Here is a 20,813-nt window from a genome sequence, read left to right as displayed (position 1 = left end):
CTTCATTCTGTAGGCATGATTCATTAAATCACCAGCCATTAGTAGTCAACTCACCCGTCAGCCCCTCTCTGCTCCTCAGAGGCTAAGGGGTGGAATGAGAAGTCTCAACTCTAGGCTAGATGTGGTGGCTCACACCTGCAATCCCAATACTTTGGGAGGCTGAGGAAGGAGGATGGCTTGAGCCCAGGAATTTGAGACCAGCCTGGGGAACATAGTGAGACCCCATCAACACAAAAAATTAAAAAAAAAAACAGCTGGGCGTGATGGGGTGGTCCTGTAGTCCTAGCTACTCAGAGGCTAAGGTGGGGGATTGCTTGAGCCTGGGACGTTGAGGCTGCAGTGAGTGGTAATCACACCACTGCACTCCAGCCTGGGCAACAAAGCCAGACCCTATTTTTTTTTTTTTTTTAGTGTCAACCCTCTAATCATGCCTTCGTTTTGTGGGTAACCAGTCCCATCTTGAAGTTGTCTAGGGACCCTAGCCACCAGTCATCTCATTAACATACAAAAGACACTCTTAACATTTTGGAGGTTCCAAGGATTTTAGGAGCTCTGTGCCGGGAAAAGGATGAAGACCAAATATATATATGTACACATGAATATTTAATATATACATGAATATTAATATATATGAATATGTAATAAGAATATATATGAATATTTATAAATCACAATATCACATCAGCCAACAGATCTCACCCAGGTTAAGTGCTGGTGACAGACAACCACACCATTTGTAGACGGGAGAAAACTCCCTGGAGAGCCGCTGAAGTCCCGTAACTCATGACCAGCAGATGAAGGCTTTCTGAGCCAAACATCCCATGACATCTGGATTGTAATTCCATTCTTGGGAAATCGCTTTTTCTCTTGCAATTTGCTAGGTTCTAAGGGGGATCAAAAGAGTCACAAAGACTCCCCAGTGGGCTGTTAGCTGCAGCAACATTTCTTGAGCAAGGGTTCAGCCTGAGAAGCTTCCTGATCACGTGCTCAGCGTCCACATGGATGGGAGCTGGACTGATGGAGTAAGAAAGATCAGTGAGCACAGGGGAGAGGTCAGATGTTGTCAAATACACCGGCCCTGGCTGAGCCCCGGAGAGCCTTTGTCCCCAGCCAATTAGCCCATCTGTATGTGGCATCTATTTGCATAGCACACACTGTTCCCTGCACTTCTGAGGAAGAGGTGAAACAGACATTTCTTTTCAAGACCTCAAGGGTGGAGACGCTTTTGCCTGCAGTTGCCCATGGTTCTTGTTTGTTTAGAAAAATTCAGGCCTGGATGGACAGAGCTATCATTTGTTTGCTTCCTCTCATTTCTATTTAAAGCAGTTTATAAGGAAAGTCCTCCAGAAAAATCCAGCCGGCTCCCCACCCCCACACATGCCTTTTTTGGACTGTGTTAAAGGGAGAGAAAGGTTATTATCCAGAGGACAGTCAGAGTTCTCTTTCACAAGGTCATGGGTCATGTCATGCCCCTGCTGAAAGCCCATCTCTGGCTTCTCATTGCTGTCAGGACAGAGACCCAGGTCCTTGGTGTGGCCTCCAAGGCCCTGCAGGGTCTGGCCTCTGCCCAGTCTCAGGTGTCATCACACACCCTACTCTTTTGCTGCCCAGCTGTGCTCCTTCTTTGCCGCCCAGGGCCTTTGCCTGGCTGTATGATCCACCTGGAGGCTGTCTGTGACTCCCTTCTGTTCCTCCTTCAGTTCTCGGCTTAAATGTCACCTCCTCAGAGAAGCCCTCCTGGGCCCACAACCAACTGTGGGCTCTTCTAAGACATCTATTAGATCGTTTTGGCTCAGAGCACAATTTTAATAAATTAACCAATTAACTGCCAATGCACCCTCCCCCCTGCAAATATCTTATTCCGTGAAGGTGGAGGGTGTTTACCTGTCCACCACTGTCATCCCGGTACCTCACATACAGTAGGTTTCCAAGAAAAATTTGCTGAATAATTGGTTGATGGACTGAAGAAATCAATGGAGATCAGTTTTTGTTTAATGTGAGTAATTGTTTAATGTGAGACCTTCCTCGGCCCCTGGAGGGCCTGGGAGGAAACCTTTCCTTGTCTTTAGATAATTACCACTTTGGCTTTTGGGTTTATGGTGGCTGGATTATAATTCTTTTTAGGGGACTGATGTCTGGTCAGGTTTGGTGATGCTTATGAGAAAGGTTGTTAGCCTGGCAAGACAGACAGTGACATTTGCTGGTTATAGGGACAGGAAGCAGGGCTTCAGGGCTGGAGCAGTTCCAATCCCCAATTAAGTCTTCCATGCTCTAACACTGGCCCCAAGAATGTGATTCTCTGGAGGAGAGCATTCTAGACGCGACATGGCCAGGATTCCAGGACGTTTTGTGGTCTCCTGCCAAGTTTCATGCCCAGTTCTTTCCAGAAACAATTGTGAGCAGTGGGGGCCCCAGGAGTGTGTGTCGGTGTCTTCGAGCCCAGGCATAGGGTCCATCAGGCCTGACTGCACCAAGGGCAAGGAGGACTTCATGCATTCCAGCCCCACTGAGCCCTTATCGTGTGTCCTGTGATCTCATCTAGCACTTACAATAATCTTTACAATAGTTGATTACCCTCATATTATAAAGGAGACAACTGGGAGTCAGAGTGAAATCACTTAGTCTAAGATCATTCGAGTACTATTAGAGGCGAGATTCAAATTGAGGCCTTCCGTATTTTAATGTCCATCCTCTTTCCTTTCAACTGTATCACAATGCCTGAAATTATTCCAACTGAACAAAGTCAGCCTGAATGATTCCTGGAGTTAAGGAAAAACCTGCTGCTCCTAACACATCACACACACACACACACACACACACACACACACACACACACACAAAACTAGCAATCCTGTTGTATGAAATTCCTTTAAGAAAAGCAAACCCCACTATTTTATAATCAAGCATATGGTTTAAAATTCAGACACTGCTGGCTGGGTGTGGTGATTCACACCTGTAATCCCAGCAGTTTGAGAGGACAAGGCAGGCAGATCACTTGAGGCCAGGAGTTCGAGGCCAGCCTGGCCAACATGGTGAAACTCTATCTCTATTAAAAAATACAAAAATTAGCTGGGCATGGTGGCACATGCCTATAATCCCAGCTACTCGGGAGGCCGAGGCAGGAGAAGCACTTGAACCCAGGAGGTGGAGGTTGAGGTTGCAGGGTGCCGAGATCGCACCACTGCACTCCAGCGTAGGTGACAGAGCAAGACTTACTTGGTCTGAAACACACACACACACACACACACACACACACAAAACAGACATTTCTGGGAAAATTGACCTACCAACAAATTCACACTAAGGCATATATGATGGATAGGACATCTTTTGATGCCAGCAGCTTTTGATTAAGGAGGAGAAGAGAGAGGCACTTGTTCTTGAAGGGCTAAAGGGGCAAGGGGAGGTGGGGGGAAGTGGAGAGGAAGAGAGAAGAAAGGAAACAGGAGAAAAGGGCTTACAACGCGATAGGAGTCCCCCAAGAGAATTTTTTTTTTTTTTTTTTTTTTTTGAGACAGAGTCTTGCTCTGTCGCCCAGGCTGGGGTGCAGTGGCCGGATCTCAGCTCACTGCAAGCTCCGCCTCCCGGGTTTAGACCATTCTCCTGCCTCAGCCTCCCGAGTAGCTGGGACTACAGGCGCCCGCCACCTCGCCTGGCTAATTTTTTGTATTTTTTAGTAGAGACGGGGTTTCACCGTGTTAGCCAGGATGGTCTCGATCTCCTGACCTCGTGATCCGCCCGTCTCGGCCTCCCAAAGTGCTGGGATTACAGGCTTGAGCCACCGCGCCCGGCCAGAGAATTTTTGACAGATTTGCATTATTGCCTACAAGTGTCTCAGTGGCTTCTCTCCCAGAGATGCCAGGGGTGATATCTGAGCAGAGATCTGAATGGTGAGAGGCCAAAAAAAAAAAAAAAAAAAAAAAAAAAAGGCCTTGAAGGAGAGTGTTCCAGGCAAAGGGAAAAGAAGGACAAAACCCTCAAGGCTGGAATTGCTTGGCCATTGTGACCCGGCATCATGGATTAGCAGGAGGTGAGATGGAAAGAGAATCTGAATGGGGTTTTATTGTGCACTTTAACATGCCGTATTTGATGTTGTTTCACTCACAGCCCCATGACTTAGAGTACAAGGACATTCAGAGGACAGGGGTTGAGGGAGAGGTTGAGACAGCCTGAATTCATATCCTGTGAATTTAGTTGTTGTACTTACTTTGCAAGTGACTTGATATTTTTCTTTTGGCTCAAATGAGCCCAACCAGCCAGGCGCAGTGGCTCACGCCTGTAATCCCGGCACTTTGGGAGGCCGAGGCGGATGGATCGCTTGAGCTCGGGAGTTCAAGATTAGCCTGGGCAACATGGTAGCACTCCTCCAAAACAAAAAAATTAGCCAGGCATGGGGACACATCCCTGTGGTCTCAGCTACTTGGGAGGCCGAAGTGGGAATAAGGGAGGAGACCACCCCTCATATTGTCTTATGCCCAATTTCTGCCTCCAAAGAAAGAAGAAGTAAAAACTAAAAGGCAGAAATGAAATCCACAAGCAGACAGCCCAGAGCCACACCCTGGGCCTGGTAGTTAAAGATCGACCCCTGACCTAACCGGTTATGTTATCTATAGATTACAGACATTGTATAGAAAAGCACTGTGAAAATCCCGATCCTATTTTGTTCTGATCTAATTACCGGTGCATGCAGCCCCCAGTCACGTACCTCCTGCTCGCTCAACTGATCACGACCCTCTCACGCGCACCCCCTTAGAGCTGTGAGCCCTTAAAAGGGACAGGAATTGCTCACTCGGGAAGCTCGGCTCTTGAGACAGGAGTCTTGCTGATGCCCCTGGCTGAATAAACCCCTTCCTTCTTTAACTTGGTGTCTGAGGAGTTTTGTCTGCGGCTTGTCCTGCTACATTTCTTGGTTCCCTGACTGGGAAGCGAGGTGAATGGCGGATGGTCAAGGCAGATCCTTAGGCAGCTTAAGCCTGTCCTGTGGAATATCCCTGCGGGGGACTCCGACCAGCTCGAGCGACGCGGATCCTAAGAGTACTCCCGGGTAGGCCTTTGCCCTGGTGGGACGCCTGGCCAGAGCAGTGTGTGGCAGGCCCCCATGGAGGATCAAAGCAATGGCTGAACACGGGAAAGGAACGGGCACTTGGAGTCTGGACGTCTAAAACTTGGTAAGACTAGTCTTTGAAACTTGCCCACTCTGTTTGAGTGGAAGCGTGGCCTGATCACCCATGGCGTGCCTTTATCGGCACGTTGGTTTTGGTTTTGGTTTTGACTTGGTTTGAATTGCTTGACAGGATTGGTCTTGGGAACCTGCCTACTCCATTTGAGTGGAAGCGTGGCCTGATCACCCATGGTGTGCCTGTACCAGCACTTTGGTTTTGGTTTTTGACTTGACTTGGCTTGCTTGATACTTTGATTTTGGTTTTGACCTGGCTTGGCCTTCCAGATGCTCTGATTTTGGTTTTGATTTTGGTTTGGTGCAAACCGCAAAAGTGTGTGTGTGCCCTTTTAAACTCGTTCTTTGTTTTGTGGTGTGCATGTGGTGTTAGCATGGTATTTTGTCTCAAAGAAGCATAGGTCAGGCACAAATAAGCCCACCCTACTAGGACGTATGTTGGAAAATTTCAAAAAAGAATTTAAAGGAGACTATGGAGTAGTATGACACTAGGAAAACTTAAAACTTTGTGTAAGATAGACTGGCCAGCATTAGAGGTAGGTTGGCCATTAGAAAGAAGCCTGGGCTGGGCGCGGTGGCTCACACCTGTAATCCCAGCACTTTGGGAGGCTGAGGCGGGTAGATCATGAGGTCAGGAGATCAAGACCATCCAGGCTAACACGGTGAAACCCCGTCTCTGCTACAAATTCAAAAAAATTAGCCGGGCGCAATGGCGGGCGCCTGTGGTCCCAGCTACTCAGGAGGCTGAGGCGGGACAATGGTGTGAACTCGGGAGGCGGAACTTGCAGTGAGCCAACATCGCGCCACTGCACTCCAGCCTGGGCGACAGAGTGAGACGCTGTCTCAAAAAAAAAAAAAAAAAAAAAAATAGAAGTCTTTTAGCACATGTACCACCCCTAGAATTTCTGGTAAACCAGTACCAGCCTGAAGATCACATTCTCATCAAAAGGTGGAAAGAAGAAAAACTTGAACCAGCCTGGGAAGGACCCTACCTTGTGCTGCTAACCACCAAGACGGCTGTTCCCACAGCAAAAAAAGGATGGACTTATCACACCCGAGTCAAGAAAGCACCACCCCCTCCAGAGTCATAGGCCATAGTCCCAGAGGAAAACCCTACCAAACTAAAGCTAAGAAAAATCTAACTCTTTTCATCTATTCTATTACTCTTTCTTCTTTCCTTGTTCTATTCCTGGCCATCTAGTTATTAACATAACCAAGTCAATTTTGCCTCAAACTATTGCATTTAATGTTTGCCTTATTATACACTGTGGGGACTTGCCAAGTCAAAGACAGCTTTCCACTTCAGAAAAGTACTTCTTCCTGACTCTCCTCAGACTAGGCATTAGTAAAGTAGGATCATTGAATCCAGGGAGATTTCGATAAAGACCCCAGTGCCAACCAGGAGTCTTGCCCCCTGATATAGAGCTTTCATGCCATAGTTGGTCCAATGTTCTCTGGACTACTAAAGAGCAAGGATGGACTGCCCCAACCAGTTTTTGTAATTTCCTAAAACCATACACTCATTTTACTAGAGGATCATAGAAAGACTTAAAACAAACTTTAGCAATTAAGACAGGATACCAAGATGCAAACGCCTCGTTAAAATGGATCAAATATTCCATCTGCACATTGAACAAAAGCAATTGTTACACTTGTGCACATGGCAGGCCAGAGGCCCAGACTGTCCCCCTTCCACTAAGGTGGTCCTCCAGTCGACCAGGTGTGGGCTGCATGGTAGCTCTTTTCCAGGATTCTATAACCTGGAGTAATAAGTCATGCCAAGCTCTCTCTGTTATATCCCAAAGTCTGGCACCCTGTGGGTCAGCCCCTGAGGGCCATCCAGCCTCCATCTCCCAATACTAAGTTCACTTCGTGTCTCTCACGACAGGGAGGAAACTTAGCATTCCTTGGAGACCTGAAAGGATGCAATGAGCTTAAGAATTTTCAAGAGCTTATCAATCAGTCAGCCCTTGTTCATCCCTGAGCAGATGTGTGGTGGTATTGTGGTGGACCTTTACTGGGCACTCTGCCAAATAACTGGAGTGGTACTTGTACTTTAGTCCAATTGGCTATCTCTTTCACTCTGGCATTTCATCAACCAGAAGGAAAAAAATAAGACATCATAAAGTGAGACAAGCCCCTTATGGGTCTTTCGACTCTCATGACTAGACGCGATTGGAGTCCCATGAGGAATAATGAGGAATACCAGATCAATTTAAAGCTTGAAATCAAATAGCTGCAGGATTTAAGTCAATATTTTGGTGGGTGACCGTTAATAAAAATGTGGATTAGATAAACTACATCTATTACAACCAACAGCAACGAACTTTTCATGAGTTAAAAGAAAAACTCATGTTGGCCCCAGCCCTGAGGTTACCGGACCTGACAAAACTCTTTCCACTCTATGTGTCAGAAAGAGAAAAAATGGCAGTTGGAGTTTTAACCCAGACTGTGGGGCCCTGGCCAAGGCCAGTGGCCTATCTCTCAAAACAACTAGACAGGGTTTCCAAAGGCTGGTCCCCAGGTCTAAGGGCCTAGTAGCACAACAAGCAGAAAAACTAACCCTTAGGCAAACCTGAATATAAAGGCCCCCCATGCTGTGGTAACTTTAATAAATACCAAAGGACATCACTGGTTAACAAATGCTAGATTAACCAAGTACCAAAGCTCACTATGTGAAAATCCCCACATAACCACTGAAGTTTGCAACACCGTAAACCCCACCACCTTGCTCCTGATATCAGAGAGCTCAGTTGAACATAACTGTGTAGACGTTTTGGACTCAGTTTATTCTAGCAGGCCCAACCTCTGAGACCATCCTTAAACCTCAGTAGACTGCGAGCTGTATGTGGATGGGAGCAGCTTTGCCAACCCCTGCAAAGTGACTCTGAAGAAGACAAGCCTGCTCCAGTCACACCCGGAAGCTGACTGCTCCATGCATGGCCAAAGCATGAAGAAACTCATGGTGGGACTCATTTTCCTTAAAATTTGGACTTTTACAGTAAGGACTTCAACTGACCTTCCTCAGACTGAGGACTGTTCCCAGTGTATACATCAAGTCACTGAGGTAGGACAAAAGGTTGCTACGGTCCTAATATTTTCTGGTTATAAGTGTACTGGAACTCTAAAAAGAACTTGTTTGTATAATGTTATTCTATACAAGGTATGTAGCCCAGGAAATGACCAATCTGATGTGTGTTATTCCCCATCTGAGCCTCCCATGACCACAGTTTTAAAAATAAGATTAAGGACTGAGGACTGGTGAGGGCTCATAAATGATACGAGCAAAGTGTTAGCCAAAACAGAAGAAAAAGGGGTGCCCAAACAAGTCACCTTAAAATTTGATGCCTGTGCTGTCATTAATAGTAATAAATTAGGAATAAGGTGTAGTTCTCTTAATTAGAAAATAGGCTATATGGCAGAAAATAAGTACATCTGTCACAAATTAGGACTGTGTAGAAATAAATGTAAATACTGGTCTTGTGTCATTTAGGCCACTTGGATTAAAAAAAAAAAATGAAAAGGATCCAGTCCACCTTCAGAAAGAAAAAAATGGCCCTTCCTGTACTACGGGACAATGTAACCCCTTAGAGCTAGTAATAACCAATCTCCTTGATCCTCACTGGAAAAAAGGGGTGTGTATGACCTTAGGAATCAATGGGGCCGGACTGGATCCTCCAGTAAATATCTTGGCTCAAGGAGAAGTTTACAAACGCTCTCCTGAGCCAGTGTTTCAAACTTTCTATGATGAACTAAGTGTACCAGTACCAGAAATTCCAGGAAAACCAAGAAATATGTTTTTGCAATTAGCCGAGCATGTAGCCCAGTCTCTCAATGTCACTTCATGTTATGTATGTGGAGGAACTGTAGTGGGAGATCAATGGCCATAGGAAGCCTGAGAATTAGTACCTATAGACCCAGTTCCTGATGAATTCCAGGCTCAAAAGAATCACCCTGCTAATTTCTGGGTCCTAAAAGCCTCAATTATTAGACAACATTGCATAGCTAGAGAAGGAAAAGAATTCACTCACCCCATAGGACGACTTAGTTGTCTGGGACAGAAACTGTATATTGGTACCACAAAAACAGTCACTTGGTGGAATTGAAATCACACAGAGAAACCCATTTAGTAAATTCCTAAAGTTGCAAACTGTGTGGACCCACCCGGAGTCCCACCGGGACTGGACCGCCCCTACTGGATCATACTGGATATGTGGGCATAGAGCTTAAGCCAAATTACCTGACCAGTGGGCAGGTAGTTGTGTTACTAGCACTATTAAACCATCTTTCTTCCTACTGCCCATAAAAACAGGCGAACTCCTGGGCTTCCCTGTCTATGCTTCCTGCAGCTATAGGAAATTGAAAAAATGATAAACGGCCCCGAGAGAATCAGACAATATTATGGACCTGCTACTTGGGCACAAGACAGCTCGTGGGGATACCGGACCCCCATTTACATGATCAACCGAATCATACGGTTACAAGTTGTCTTAAAAATAATCACTAATAAAACCGGCAGAGCCTTGACTATTCTGGTCCAGCAAGAAACTTAGATGGGAAATGCTATCTATCAAAATAGATTAACTCTCGACTACTTGCTAGCAGCTGAAGGAGAGGTCTGTAGGAAATTTAACCTTACTAATTGCTGCCTACACATAGATAATCAAGGGCAAGTAGTTGGAGCCATAGTTAGAGATATGACAAAACTGGCACATGTGCCAGTGCAAGTGTGGCATGGATTTGATCCTGGGCCATGTTTGGAAAATGGTTCCCAGTGCTAGTAAGATTTAAAACTATTATAATAAGAGTTATAATAATAATAGGAACCTGCTTACTGCTCCCTTGTTTGCTACCTGTACTTCTTCAAATGATAAAAAGCTCATCGCTACCTTAGTTCACCAAAATGCTTCAGCACAAGTGTACTATATGAATCACTATCAATCTGTCTTGCAAGAAGACATGGGTAGTAAAAATGAAAGTGAGAACTCCCACTATTGAGTGAGAGTCTCAAAGCGGGGCAATAAGGAAGGAGACCACCCCTCATATTGTCTTATGCCCAATTTCTGCCTCCAAAGAAAGAAAAAGTAAAAACTAAAAGGCAGAAGTGAAATCCCCAAGCAGACAGCCCGGTGCCACACCCTGGGTCTGGTAGTTAAAGATCGACCCCTGACCTAACCGGTTATGTTATCTATAGATTACAGACATTGTATAGAAAAGCACTGTGAAAATCCCTATTCTATTTGGTTCCGATCTAATTACCGGTGCATGCAGCCCCCAGTCACGTACCCCCTGCTTGCTCAATCGATCATGACCCTCTCACACACACACCCTTAGAGTTGTGAGCCCTTAAAAGGGACAGGAATTGCTCACTCGGGGAGCTTGGCTCTTGAGACAGGAGTCTTGCCAATGCCCCTGGCCATATAAACCCCTTCCTTCTTTAACCTGGTGTCTGAGGAGTTTTGTCTGCGGCTCATCCTGCTACAGGAAGACTGCTTAAACCCAGGAGGTTGAGGCTACAGTGAGCTGAGATCACACCACTGCACTCCAGCCTTGGTGACAGAGTGAGACCCTGTCTCAAACAAACAAAACAAAAACCCACAAAACAAAAAAATGAGGCCAACCCTCTCCATTATAGGTGTCTGAGGAAGATTATTAAGATAGTCCCACAAAACATTTAACATGATAGTTGGCACAAAGTTAGTATTTAATAAGTGTTTTCTATTATTATTTTCATTTGCTACAGCCAACACGCTTATTTGGAAGAGCATTTTAGTGTGGCTATCAGCCTCCCAAAATTGATTATGTGCCTTGGCAGATGAGTGATTTCTTTTTAGTGCCTTTCACATTGATGGTAGTCAATAAATATTTGTTGCATGAATGAAAGTGTGAACTACTGTGTCAAGGGTTAGGCAGAAATAGAAGTAGAACATAAAAGTGTGGGCGGAGGAGTTTGCAGATCATTTGGCCGGCAATGGGGAGTTATTGAAGGTTTTTGAGCAGGGGGCGGGAGAGTATCAGATGGGTTGAAGGAGGGAGGGTTTGGAAACAGGACAAGGAGTTAGCAACCTGTGGGCCCCTTCCAGGTGAGAAGTCAGAGAGATCTGGTCCAGGGAGAAGGGAAGTGGGAGGGCCTTCCTTTTGTACTTGGCTGCTTCAGAGGCCTGCAAATTACCCTGGACTACGAGTGATGTGCTGGTCTGCTGACTGCAGCTACCCTCTTCTGGGTCTCTTGGATTGCTACCCTAGATCTTTTTAGGGCCTCCCTTAATTCACCTATCCGCCCCTCTCCCACTGGTCCTGTATCCCCAGCTAGAAGAATCCTATAAAACGGTCCATCTGATTTTGTCACTCTCCTCTTGGAAACCTTCCACTGGCTTTTTGGTGCCCCGAGGATAGCTTCAATTCCCCACTGTGGCTCCAGGTGCTGCAGAATCTAGTCCTGCTGACCCCTCTGTCCTGCCTGTCCCTCCTCTCCTCCTTTGTCTGGTGGCTGTCCATTTGGGCTCAGCGGATCCGAACTTTCTCTAATCGGAACTCCCTCCCCTAAGTGAGGCCAGCCTGAACAACTTCAGGGTGGGAGACTGCCGAGGCATCTTGTTCCAGTGCAGATTTGTCTTTAGTTAATTCCGTGGTGGGGCCGAAGATGTCAATGTTTCTGCTGTGTTGCCCCCACCTGGGGGCTTGCAAAGAGCGCAGATTCCCAGGCCCCCACTGGACCTCTGAATCTGCATGTTGGCAATTTCAGCACATAAGTGTCTGGGGGTGCTGGCGGTGAGCATGTCTTAGGAGCATGTGACAGCTTTTCTGGTGGCTCCCTGGGGAGGGTAGGGGTGGTCCTCTGGGATCAGGGTTACGCCAGGCCTGGCCCACGCACCCTGATTTCATAATTGAGTGTGACCTGTTTGAATCTCTATTCATGAGCTACTCTATCCCAAGCAGTCTGGGAGTTATTTCTGTTGATCAAGAGAGAAGAAACAGACCTGGCCAGGACAGGAAGAGACAAGCTCTGAGAGGTCGGGGGTAGATTTGCTCAGTGCCTGCTGCCACTGGCCCAGGTGGCATGTGCCAAAATGACCTATGTTTGTAAAGGGGTGCCCTGGGAGATCTGTACACATTTTCTCAGCAGGCTGGGGTCGGTGGTAGCCTTTCTTGGATTGGTTTTGATATAATTTCCCAGCTAAATGGCACGTGTCCTTTGGGACAGAATGCTGGAGGGAAGGCCACCAGGCTAAGGGCCAGAGGTGACTTTGTGATGCAGAAAAGTTCTGGCCGTTTGTATCCAGAGGTCACGTATCCAGAGGTCATCTTCTTACTCCTTGAGAGGGAGACAAGCTGGGCTTTCCAGTCCCACGGAGAGGCCAAGGTCTGCCTTGGCTGTCTGCAGATCATCGGAGCCCACGTTCCCATCATCATGGCAGGCCCCAAATTCCCTGCTTTTGCTGAGTTCTTGTTCTCTTGCTCTTACAACTGTTCCTTTATCTCGGTCCTGCTATTGATCCCAGCCCTGGTTCCCTGCCTCCCCTGCGACTTTCCATCAAAGTACCCACAAATACAAGCTGGGAAGTTGTAAGGGTCACTGGAAAAGCACGGCATTGCCGTACAGAACTTCAAATGGCACAGAAGACGGAAACACAGATTTCCTGTTCCGGAATGTTTTCCAGACCACCCCACCCCCAGGCTTGACGGCCACTGCATGCAGTGCCTAGCCTCGGCCCATCTTGTTGCCCTCTCTCTTACTCCCTCTTTCAAGTTCCTCTGTAAATCCCCTTTCTGAGGCAAAGGGAGTGAGCGCTCTCCATTCCTATGCCTAGAGTTCCCAGACTCACCTTTGCACAGCCCAAGCACATCAGGGCTCTTGGCTGTAGGAGAGGCCTTCCAGGCCATAAGCAGCACCAAGGACCAGTGGGGACCTGGCAGTTAGCACTCCTCCTTTCATAGGAGGCATCCCTTGAGTGGCACTTGTGGTTTTAAGTAGCAATTTTCCCCCCTCCCTTTAGGTTATTTTCCAATAGAAGGTTGAGAGAATCTACAATCTTTACGTCATTCATTCATTTACTCACTTACCCATCCGACACATGTATTGAGCAAAGTCAGTGTGCTGAGTGCAGATGCTGGGGGAACAAATACAGACAGCCTTGTTTCCAGAAGCAAACTAATGGGTTGCTCACCTCACCTGCAGGCTACGGTGACAGTGGAAATGATTAATGCCCTGAGTATTGCCCTATGCACTGAAACCTAAACTCGTAAGATGTGATGGAGGGAGGTGAGTATTCTCTACCTTGCAAAATGATTCACTGCAGGATTAAAGCTGGAGAATTTTAGAATTTGAAAAGACCTCAGGGGACCCGCTCCTTCAATCCTTTCATTAGTTATTGGTGAAAAGTGAGATTTAAAAAGCTTAAGAGACTGGCTTAGAGTTATTCAGCAATGCCAGAGCCAGCGGGTCAGAGCCAGCGCTGTTTTGTTCATTCTCAGTGCTGGTCTCTCTTTCCATCAGGCCCTGTATGATGTGGAGATGCTCCAATGATGCTGCGGCTGCTGCTAACCCGGTCAATATTTATTGAGTGCTTTCTGTGTGCCAGACACAGTTCTAAGTGCTTTTTACCTGTTACAGCATTGCTGTCACGGCAATCCCGTTAACAACACTGAGACAGAGCTGAGACACAGAGAGAGCAGACAACTTGTCTAAGGTCACACAGCTCAGGAGGACTGGTCTTGGGCTTCTTATCCAGGCCATTTGACTTCTGAGTCCATGCTCTGAACCACAACACTGTGACTCTCCGACCAGCAGCACCCATAGAGAAATTGTTTCCACTCACATATTGAAAGGAAAGTACTTCAGTATTGAACATCATTTCAGTGCTAATCGGGGATAGTTTAATAAAACCAAAGGCTGGTGTCATACCTTTTGGCAGATCTTTTTAAAGTTGCCATATATAGAGCTGCCATTAAAGTTTGTAAAGCTTTGTGGATAAAAGTAGCATGAAAAGCAGTTTGTATGATGTGTGTGACAATAAACAGAATTGTGATCCAAATTACAGGTGAAATGGGACAGTGGCCCCTTGGAGGCTAGAAATACCTGCAGAGGCTTACAGAGTGAGGTGCTTATAAATAACACCATTCAAACCTCAATTGTGTGTGGGTTTCTTGAGAAGCAACTCTATTTAAGGGACTGCTTATACAAAATCAAGTTCTTCTTAGCAAGGATTGCTTTAAATATTTTGACTTGAATGAAGGCCAGTCATGTTCTGCCATTTTCAAAAATCTTCTAACTGGAGCCTTAGAGTTGATTTTCTTTTCATCCGTGATTAATTTTCCAGCTCCCACCCCACCCAGATTTTATAATCCAGAGATTCTGAGAGTAGGAAGTCCTAGTAAAGCCCAGAATCTAAAACAAATCAGACCAGTCAGTTCTAGTTAGCTTTTTTCCTTTCAGTTGTTAGTAAAATAAACTCTGAAAAGCCTAAACTTTAACGCACCCATCTCAGTAACATCTCCTCTAACGATGGGAAGGCATAGAAAAGAAGAAAAGGAAACATTATGAATCTTGTGGGAACGCTGGAGTTTTGTCTATTATCACAAGCAGCGTGAGCCCGAAGTCATTTAAATCCTCTGGGGGTGGGAAACATAATTATTTGCAAGGGAGCATTATTAACTAAGTACAAATGGTTTGCTATTTGTTTTCTCTGTTCTTTGTAATGATTACAGGCTGGGGATGGTGTTTAGTAACAGGATCCAGCAGGTCAGTGATGACAACTTCATCACTGTCATTAACACCTTTTGTTTGCAGTGAACACAAAAAGCTATGCAGTATTAAGAGAGTCAAGAAAAAGAGAAATAAGAGGGGGTGGAGAAAGTGAGACAACCAAAGAGACAGCCAGGGAACAGAAATTGATACATTATGTATACCAGAAAAAAATACCCCTGGGTAATTGAGTCAGCTGACTCAAATGGTGTAGGGGCCTCAGTTAGAGGAACAAATTTTGGACTCCTTGTTCTTTCTGCCAAAAGAGTAATTGCTCATGTTTATAAATGCAAATGTTTTTGCCATTTTGCTTCCTAGAAATGCCCTAGGGAGACGTTATTTTTGGTAAGGGGTCTTCCTGCTTCAAGTGTAATGACTGTGAACAACTAGTTTCAGTATCTTCTATAGCATGCCAGGGTAAAATGAAGCAAAATAAATACAGGAAGTGCTATGACCTTTATAGAGGATCTACTGGGTGCCAGGCAAGATACTTTTTTTTTTTTAAGACAGGGTCCTGCTCTGTTGCCCAGGCTGGAGTGCAGTGGCGCGATCTCGGCTCACTGCAAGCTCCACCTCCCGGGTTCACACCATTCTCCTGCCTCAGTCTCCCAAGAAGCTGGCACTACAGGCGCCCGCCACCATGCCCAGTTTATTTTGTTCTTGTATTTTTAGTGCAGACGGGGTTTCACCGTGTTAGCCAGGATAGTCTCGATCTCCTGACCTCGTGATCCACCCTCCTCGGCCTCCCAAAGTACTGGGATTACAGGCATGAGCCACCACCCCTGGCCAATGCTGCAATCTTGACTCACTGCAGCTTTTGCTTCCTGGGTTCAAGCGATTCTTCTGCCTCAGTCTCCCGAGTAGCTGGGATTACAGGCGTGCACCACCATGCCTGGCTAATTTTTGTATTTTTAATAGAGACATTATTTTTAATGTATTTTTCATGTTGGCCAGGCTGGTCTTGAACTCCTGGCATCAAGCAATCCACCTGCCTCAGCCTCCCAAAGTGCTGGCATTGAGCCACCGCACCCAACAAGGTGCATTTTTATGTGCTTTTTCTCCTCTGTCTTCTCAACAACCCTGGGGTAAAAGGCCTTATTACTACTTTTCCTATGAGAACAATAAAGTAGAAAGAGGTAAAAGACTGCCTCGAAGATCACCCAGCACAGAGCAGGGATTTGATTTCAGGTGTGTCTTGTTCCAAACTTACTACACAGCACTGCTGGGGGAAAAAAAGAGCAAAAAGCAAAACCCAAAAGGTTCTTAACTGAAGTCAAAGACGACCAAGAAAATGCAGGCGGATGTCAGGTCTGATCATGTGGATGCTCAAATGATAAACAGACACATTGAGAGAAACTGTATTAATTAAATCATAAAAATATGTTCTGCTTTTTGGGGAATTTACTCCTCCTCCTGGGGTGACCCTCGACAAGACATTCTGTCTTCCTGTTTTTAAGCAAAAAAAAAAAAAAAAAAAAAAAAAAACAGTGGGTAGAAGATTAAAGTTTGATATTTGGCTCATGCATAGCTTTGTCTCATTAATATATTTCATGCTTGCCTGTCATTTCAACTTTCTGCTGCCAGACCAAGCTCCTTCAACAGCCATTCCTACTTCTGACACTCCTCTTGTGCTTTTCAGGACAACTTTATGCCTATTGTGCCTTGGATCTTGAGAAGCATATGGTAAAACTGGTCAATGGTGATGGCAGGCTTAGCAGGGAATTAGATTGTGGGGGGTGGCGGGCTGGGAGAGAAAACAAAAGAGGGTATCAGGCTACTTGATGACGGAATCAGGCTGCTTCTGCAATGACATCACATGAAATACCCGAAATTTGACCTTAACTGTGTCTGGTGGGTCCCGTTAACCCTGTAAGTTATGGACAGAACATTTACTCAAATTCTAGCAACGTCTAGGCTCATGGAAATACGTGACCAATTCAGGTGAATGAAAGGGATTTTAAAACATTCATTTCCAGGTTAGGTCTTCCTAAGACTGCCTGCGTGTCCCTTAACACCACGCCAGCCTGAGTGTCATATGGATCCTGAGTGTGGACTTGTGTGCACACTGTAGAAAAATAAGAAGCAACTGAAAACCCCAGGCAGGGGGTGGAGTGATGACGAAAGACACCGAGACCGAAGATCGGGAAGCTGGAAATTCCCCCCTAGCTTGGGTGTTTGGGCGCTATCTCGCCTCTCCACTTCCCTAAATCACCCTCGTGGTGCGAGTGTGCTCGCAGTAGATGCTTCCTAATTGTCCCTAGTATTGACCGTAATACCCTAACGACAGGAATAATCTCTCTCATTCTATTTCTCAACACCATTTCAACACCCAAACTCAAACCTCTCACCTGAGTGCAAGGGAGTGGTGACCTTCTTAAGCCAAGAGCTCTTCCATCAGGGGGCTCCCTAACGGCATCTCTGTTCAAGAGGGGGAGCCGTCACCCACTTTGTTCTGCTTAGCCTGAGACACGCAACTTTTTCCAGCTTTTACTCTTCGCTGAATTCTCACGGCGGGGTTGGGGGGATTTTCAGGGTCAGGAGCCAGGTTGGGGGCCCGGCCCGCTGAGCGCTGTTCAGGGGTAGCTCGGACCAGAGCAGGAGTTTCATCACCTGCGGGGACAGGTGGGACACGTGTATTTCCAGGGCCACCCCTGACCTCCCGGAGGATGCTGATTGACACTGTCCAGTTTGAGAACTACTGTGTCCAGGGAGCAGAGGCCTCCCCGGTGCCGCTTGGGTAGTGGGCATCGGGCCCAGGGCTTCTCTGGATGAGCGGGGCTGGCAAGAGAGCGCATGGAGCTGGGGGCGGGAGGTCGGGGCAGCGAACAAGGGGGAGAAGGAGAAGGCGGAGGCCGAGGGGGAGGGAAGGGAGGAGGAAGAGGAGGAGGAGTCCCTCGTGGCCACCCCGAGGGGAGGGCGACCGTAGAGACTTGGTCAGGAGGCGCTGGCAGAGCCGGGCCGCCGGGACTGTGCACCCAGGGGCGCCGACCATCGGGCGCGCGCTCCCCGCAGACCCTCGCGGAAGGAGCAGGGGGCGGCGCGCGTGCGCGGGCCGGCGGGCGGCGCGCGAGGGGGCGGAGCGGGGAGGCGCGCGGCGACCCCGGCGGGCTACAGCCTGCGGCGCGCGCAGGGCGCTGGTGGGGCGCGCGGCGCGCGCGCGGGGCGGGGGCGCGCGGAGGGGGGGGCTGCCCCGGGGCGGCCCCCCCAGGTCGGGGCGCGGCGGGCGGCGGCGGCGGGCGCGCGTCCCGTCCAGGTCCCGAGTAACCGCCGCCGCCGCCGCCAAAGCTCGCCAACATGGCGGACCTGGAGGCCGTGCTGGCCGATGTCAGTTACCTGATGGCCATGGAGAAGAGCAAGGCTACCCCGGCCGCCCGCGCAAGCAAGAGGATCGTCCTGCCGGAGCCCAGGTACCAGCTGCCCCGGCCGGCGCCGGCCCGAAGCCGCCGCCCCCTGCGGCCGCCAGCGACTCCCTGCTTCCTGGAGGGTCAGGCACTGAACCTCCGCTGCCCCGGGGCGGGTGACACAGCGGAGCGGGCGATGCGGGGCCAGCCTCGTTGTTCCAGTCTCTGAAATGGGGCATCGGAGGGCTGGTGGGGGGCACTCCGGGAGAGAGCGCTCCGAAATGCCCGGCGCGGCGCCCTGCGCGCAGCGAGCGCCCCAGCGAGGGGCTGGTTATGACTTTGCTGGACTAGCTCCATCCCTCTCGCCCCCTCCCGCCCAGCCCTGTCCTGCCCTGTCCCATCCCCGTGGTTCTTCCTGTTGCATTGGTGTGGTCCCCCTTGGCTCCTTTCCTGTCACTCCTTTGCGCTCCATCCTGGTCGCTGCTTCTTCCCGGGCTCTGCGGTCCCCCTTTCCAACTTCATCTCTCAGCTCCCTCTGGGCTGCTTACCTGGGGACTGCAGGCTTGTTGCTTATGGTCCGAGGTAAACTGCTGTTTTCAGTGCTTGCTCTTCTTGTAGTCACTAAGTCTAGTCGCCTTCTTAGGCTTCTCTTCTATTTTGTGCCTAGGCAGGATTTTGACCCACTCAATATTCTTTTTGGTGCGAAGTGTGTCACCTGAGCTGCTTTCCTCAACTTGTAGATCTACTGGTGGCACTTCATTAAAAAATTGAAACGGGAGTCACTTAAAAAGACACTTGAACGGATGATTCCAGACAGGAATTTGTTGTTAAATTATCAAAGGAGGGCCCGATTGAATTGGCGAGGGGCTCGGTGAGGTCCATACCAAGTTGCAATTTTCTCTCAAATGATTTATTATTAAGGAACTAGTAAATTTTTTTGCTAGTTCGTATCATCAGCACTTCCCCAGAAAAACTAGTTCGTCAGGTTAATGGTGAGTTTTAAATAGTGTATCAAGGCTTCAGCGATGGATTTTTTTTTTCTCTAGCTCCTTTTTCCTAATTAACACCATCATGAGTTGTGCAGCTAATGCGGTTCCTTGATGCTAAATAGCTCTTGGAATTGATGCTCAAAAGAGGCATTTTCTTTATGGTGAATTTGAAACCATGCAATTCTGTAAAATATTGGAATCTACACCAAAGTTACTGTCCTTTTGAAATCATCAGTCCGTCAAGCGTTAGGCGCCCGAGATTGCTTAAATGTTACCTAATGCTAAGTGATCATCATATGATTTTTTTACAAGTCCATCTATGAGCCCTATGATACAGAGAATACCAGTCCGCTTGTTATTTGTTGTGAAAAGCTAAATTGTGCAAATGAAGACTTGCTTGCTGGATATTTTTGGCCTCTTTTTCCTCCTTAGCCCAGGCCTCTTGTTGGCTTTGCAGGGTGTGCTACTCTTTGATAGGCAATGCCAAGTAGTGAAAATCAGGGAAAAGTGCAAACCTGTCTGCGATGTCGTGAGTTTAACACCCCTATTCCAGAGTGTAGCAGATCTGAAGCTAATTGAAATAATCAGTGCTGCTTAAAATTTCCGGCAAGTGGGAAACTTACTTAGAGAACAAGAACTCCTATATCAAACCTAAATTTCACCGAAAAAATTGTCCATTTTTATAAATGTGGTAGAAAAAGGCTTAATTCCTTTTTCTCTTGCCTTTCCTAGTGTCCCTCCACCACCCAAAGGCAGGGAGTCCTAAATATGTGGGGTTTCTATATATACAATTGATAAATCTCAACTCATGGGCAGTTATTTTTTTGGGGGGTAGAATATAATATTACTAAAGTTAGGAACTTCTGTTCAGTTTTCTTTTTTTCTTGGTATTTGGAACTTAATGTGACTTCTGCTTTTTTAGTGTCCCTCTTAAGAACTTACTTATGCGCTTAGGGTGTTCACTTCCTTGTATGAATGCCTTTGTTTTTCAGTGGTATTCTTTGGTAATGCTTTCTTTTAAGGCAGAGTGACAGCCAGCATATTTCTCATGACATTTTAAAATTGAGAAATACCAACCAGAGAGTAATTTTAGGAAACAGCTCTTCAGTAATTGTTATTCTGTTGCTCTTTTTAAAATAGACTCTCGAATTGGGCCATTGGAACCTCCCCCTGAGATTCTAATTTGTTTTCTACTTATCTTAGTGGCTTTGGCTTTAGTTTTGTAATGTAGCTATTTACATAGTAACAGTCACTCCTTGGGCTGTGTTAGGATTCTGTCACATTGAGATTATCAGGTACAACATCTTGCAAAATTCTGTCTACCACGGGATGGCAGTTAGTAGCCTACCTATTTGATTTGGAGGTTGGGGGTTGGGGAATTTCTAGATCCTGTAAGAAAGTTAACTGCGTGTTAAAATGCCCCAGCCTAATGACTTAAATGGCTGGTATGACTTCACACTTTTGTTGAAAGGGATACGGGTCAAATGTTTTCTGATAAGAGTTTCTATTTCAGCTTCATTATAGAGCAAGCCATGTGACCCCCAGTTTTTGGTATTCTTGAA

At 47.1% G+C, this 20,813-nt stretch overlaps 1 protein-coding gene and 1 long non-coding RNA gene across 3 annotated transcripts in view; one reads left to right on the top strand and one right to left on the bottom strand.

Moving 5' to 3' along the window:
* Positions 1 to 18,374, bottom strand: part of LOC114670384 (uncharacterized) — a 46,640-nt gene extending 28,266 nt beyond the window's left edge. Inside the window, exon 1 of the long non-coding RNA XR_013399442.1 lies at positions 18,255 to 18,374. This is a non-coding gene — a long non-coding RNA (uncharacterized LOC114670384). The remainder of the gene's footprint in view (positions 1 to 18,254) is intronic.
* GRK3 (G protein-coupled receptor kinase 3) overlaps positions 18,003 to 20,813 on the top strand; it is a 160,753-nt gene continuing 157,942 nt past the window's right edge. For both annotated transcript variants that reach the window (XM_028827932.2, XM_001104308.5), the window contains exon 1: positions 18,003 to 18,328. Coding sequence is in view for 1 of the 2 variants with exons in the window: in XM_001104308.5 (XP_001104308.2) it covers positions 18,216 to 18,328 (113 nt within the window). In the remaining variant the exon portion in view is untranslated. The remainder of the gene's footprint in view (positions 18,329 to 20,813) is intronic.

This window comes from Macaca mulatta, chromosome 10 (assembly GCF_049350105.2).
Source record: "Macaca mulatta isolate MMU2019108-1 chromosome 10, T2T-MMU8v2.0, whole genome shotgun sequence".
Taxonomy (NCBI): Eukaryota; Metazoa; Chordata; class Mammalia; order Primates; family Cercopithecidae; genus Macaca; species Macaca mulatta.
This window is presented reverse-complemented; position numbering and strand designations above follow the sequence as displayed.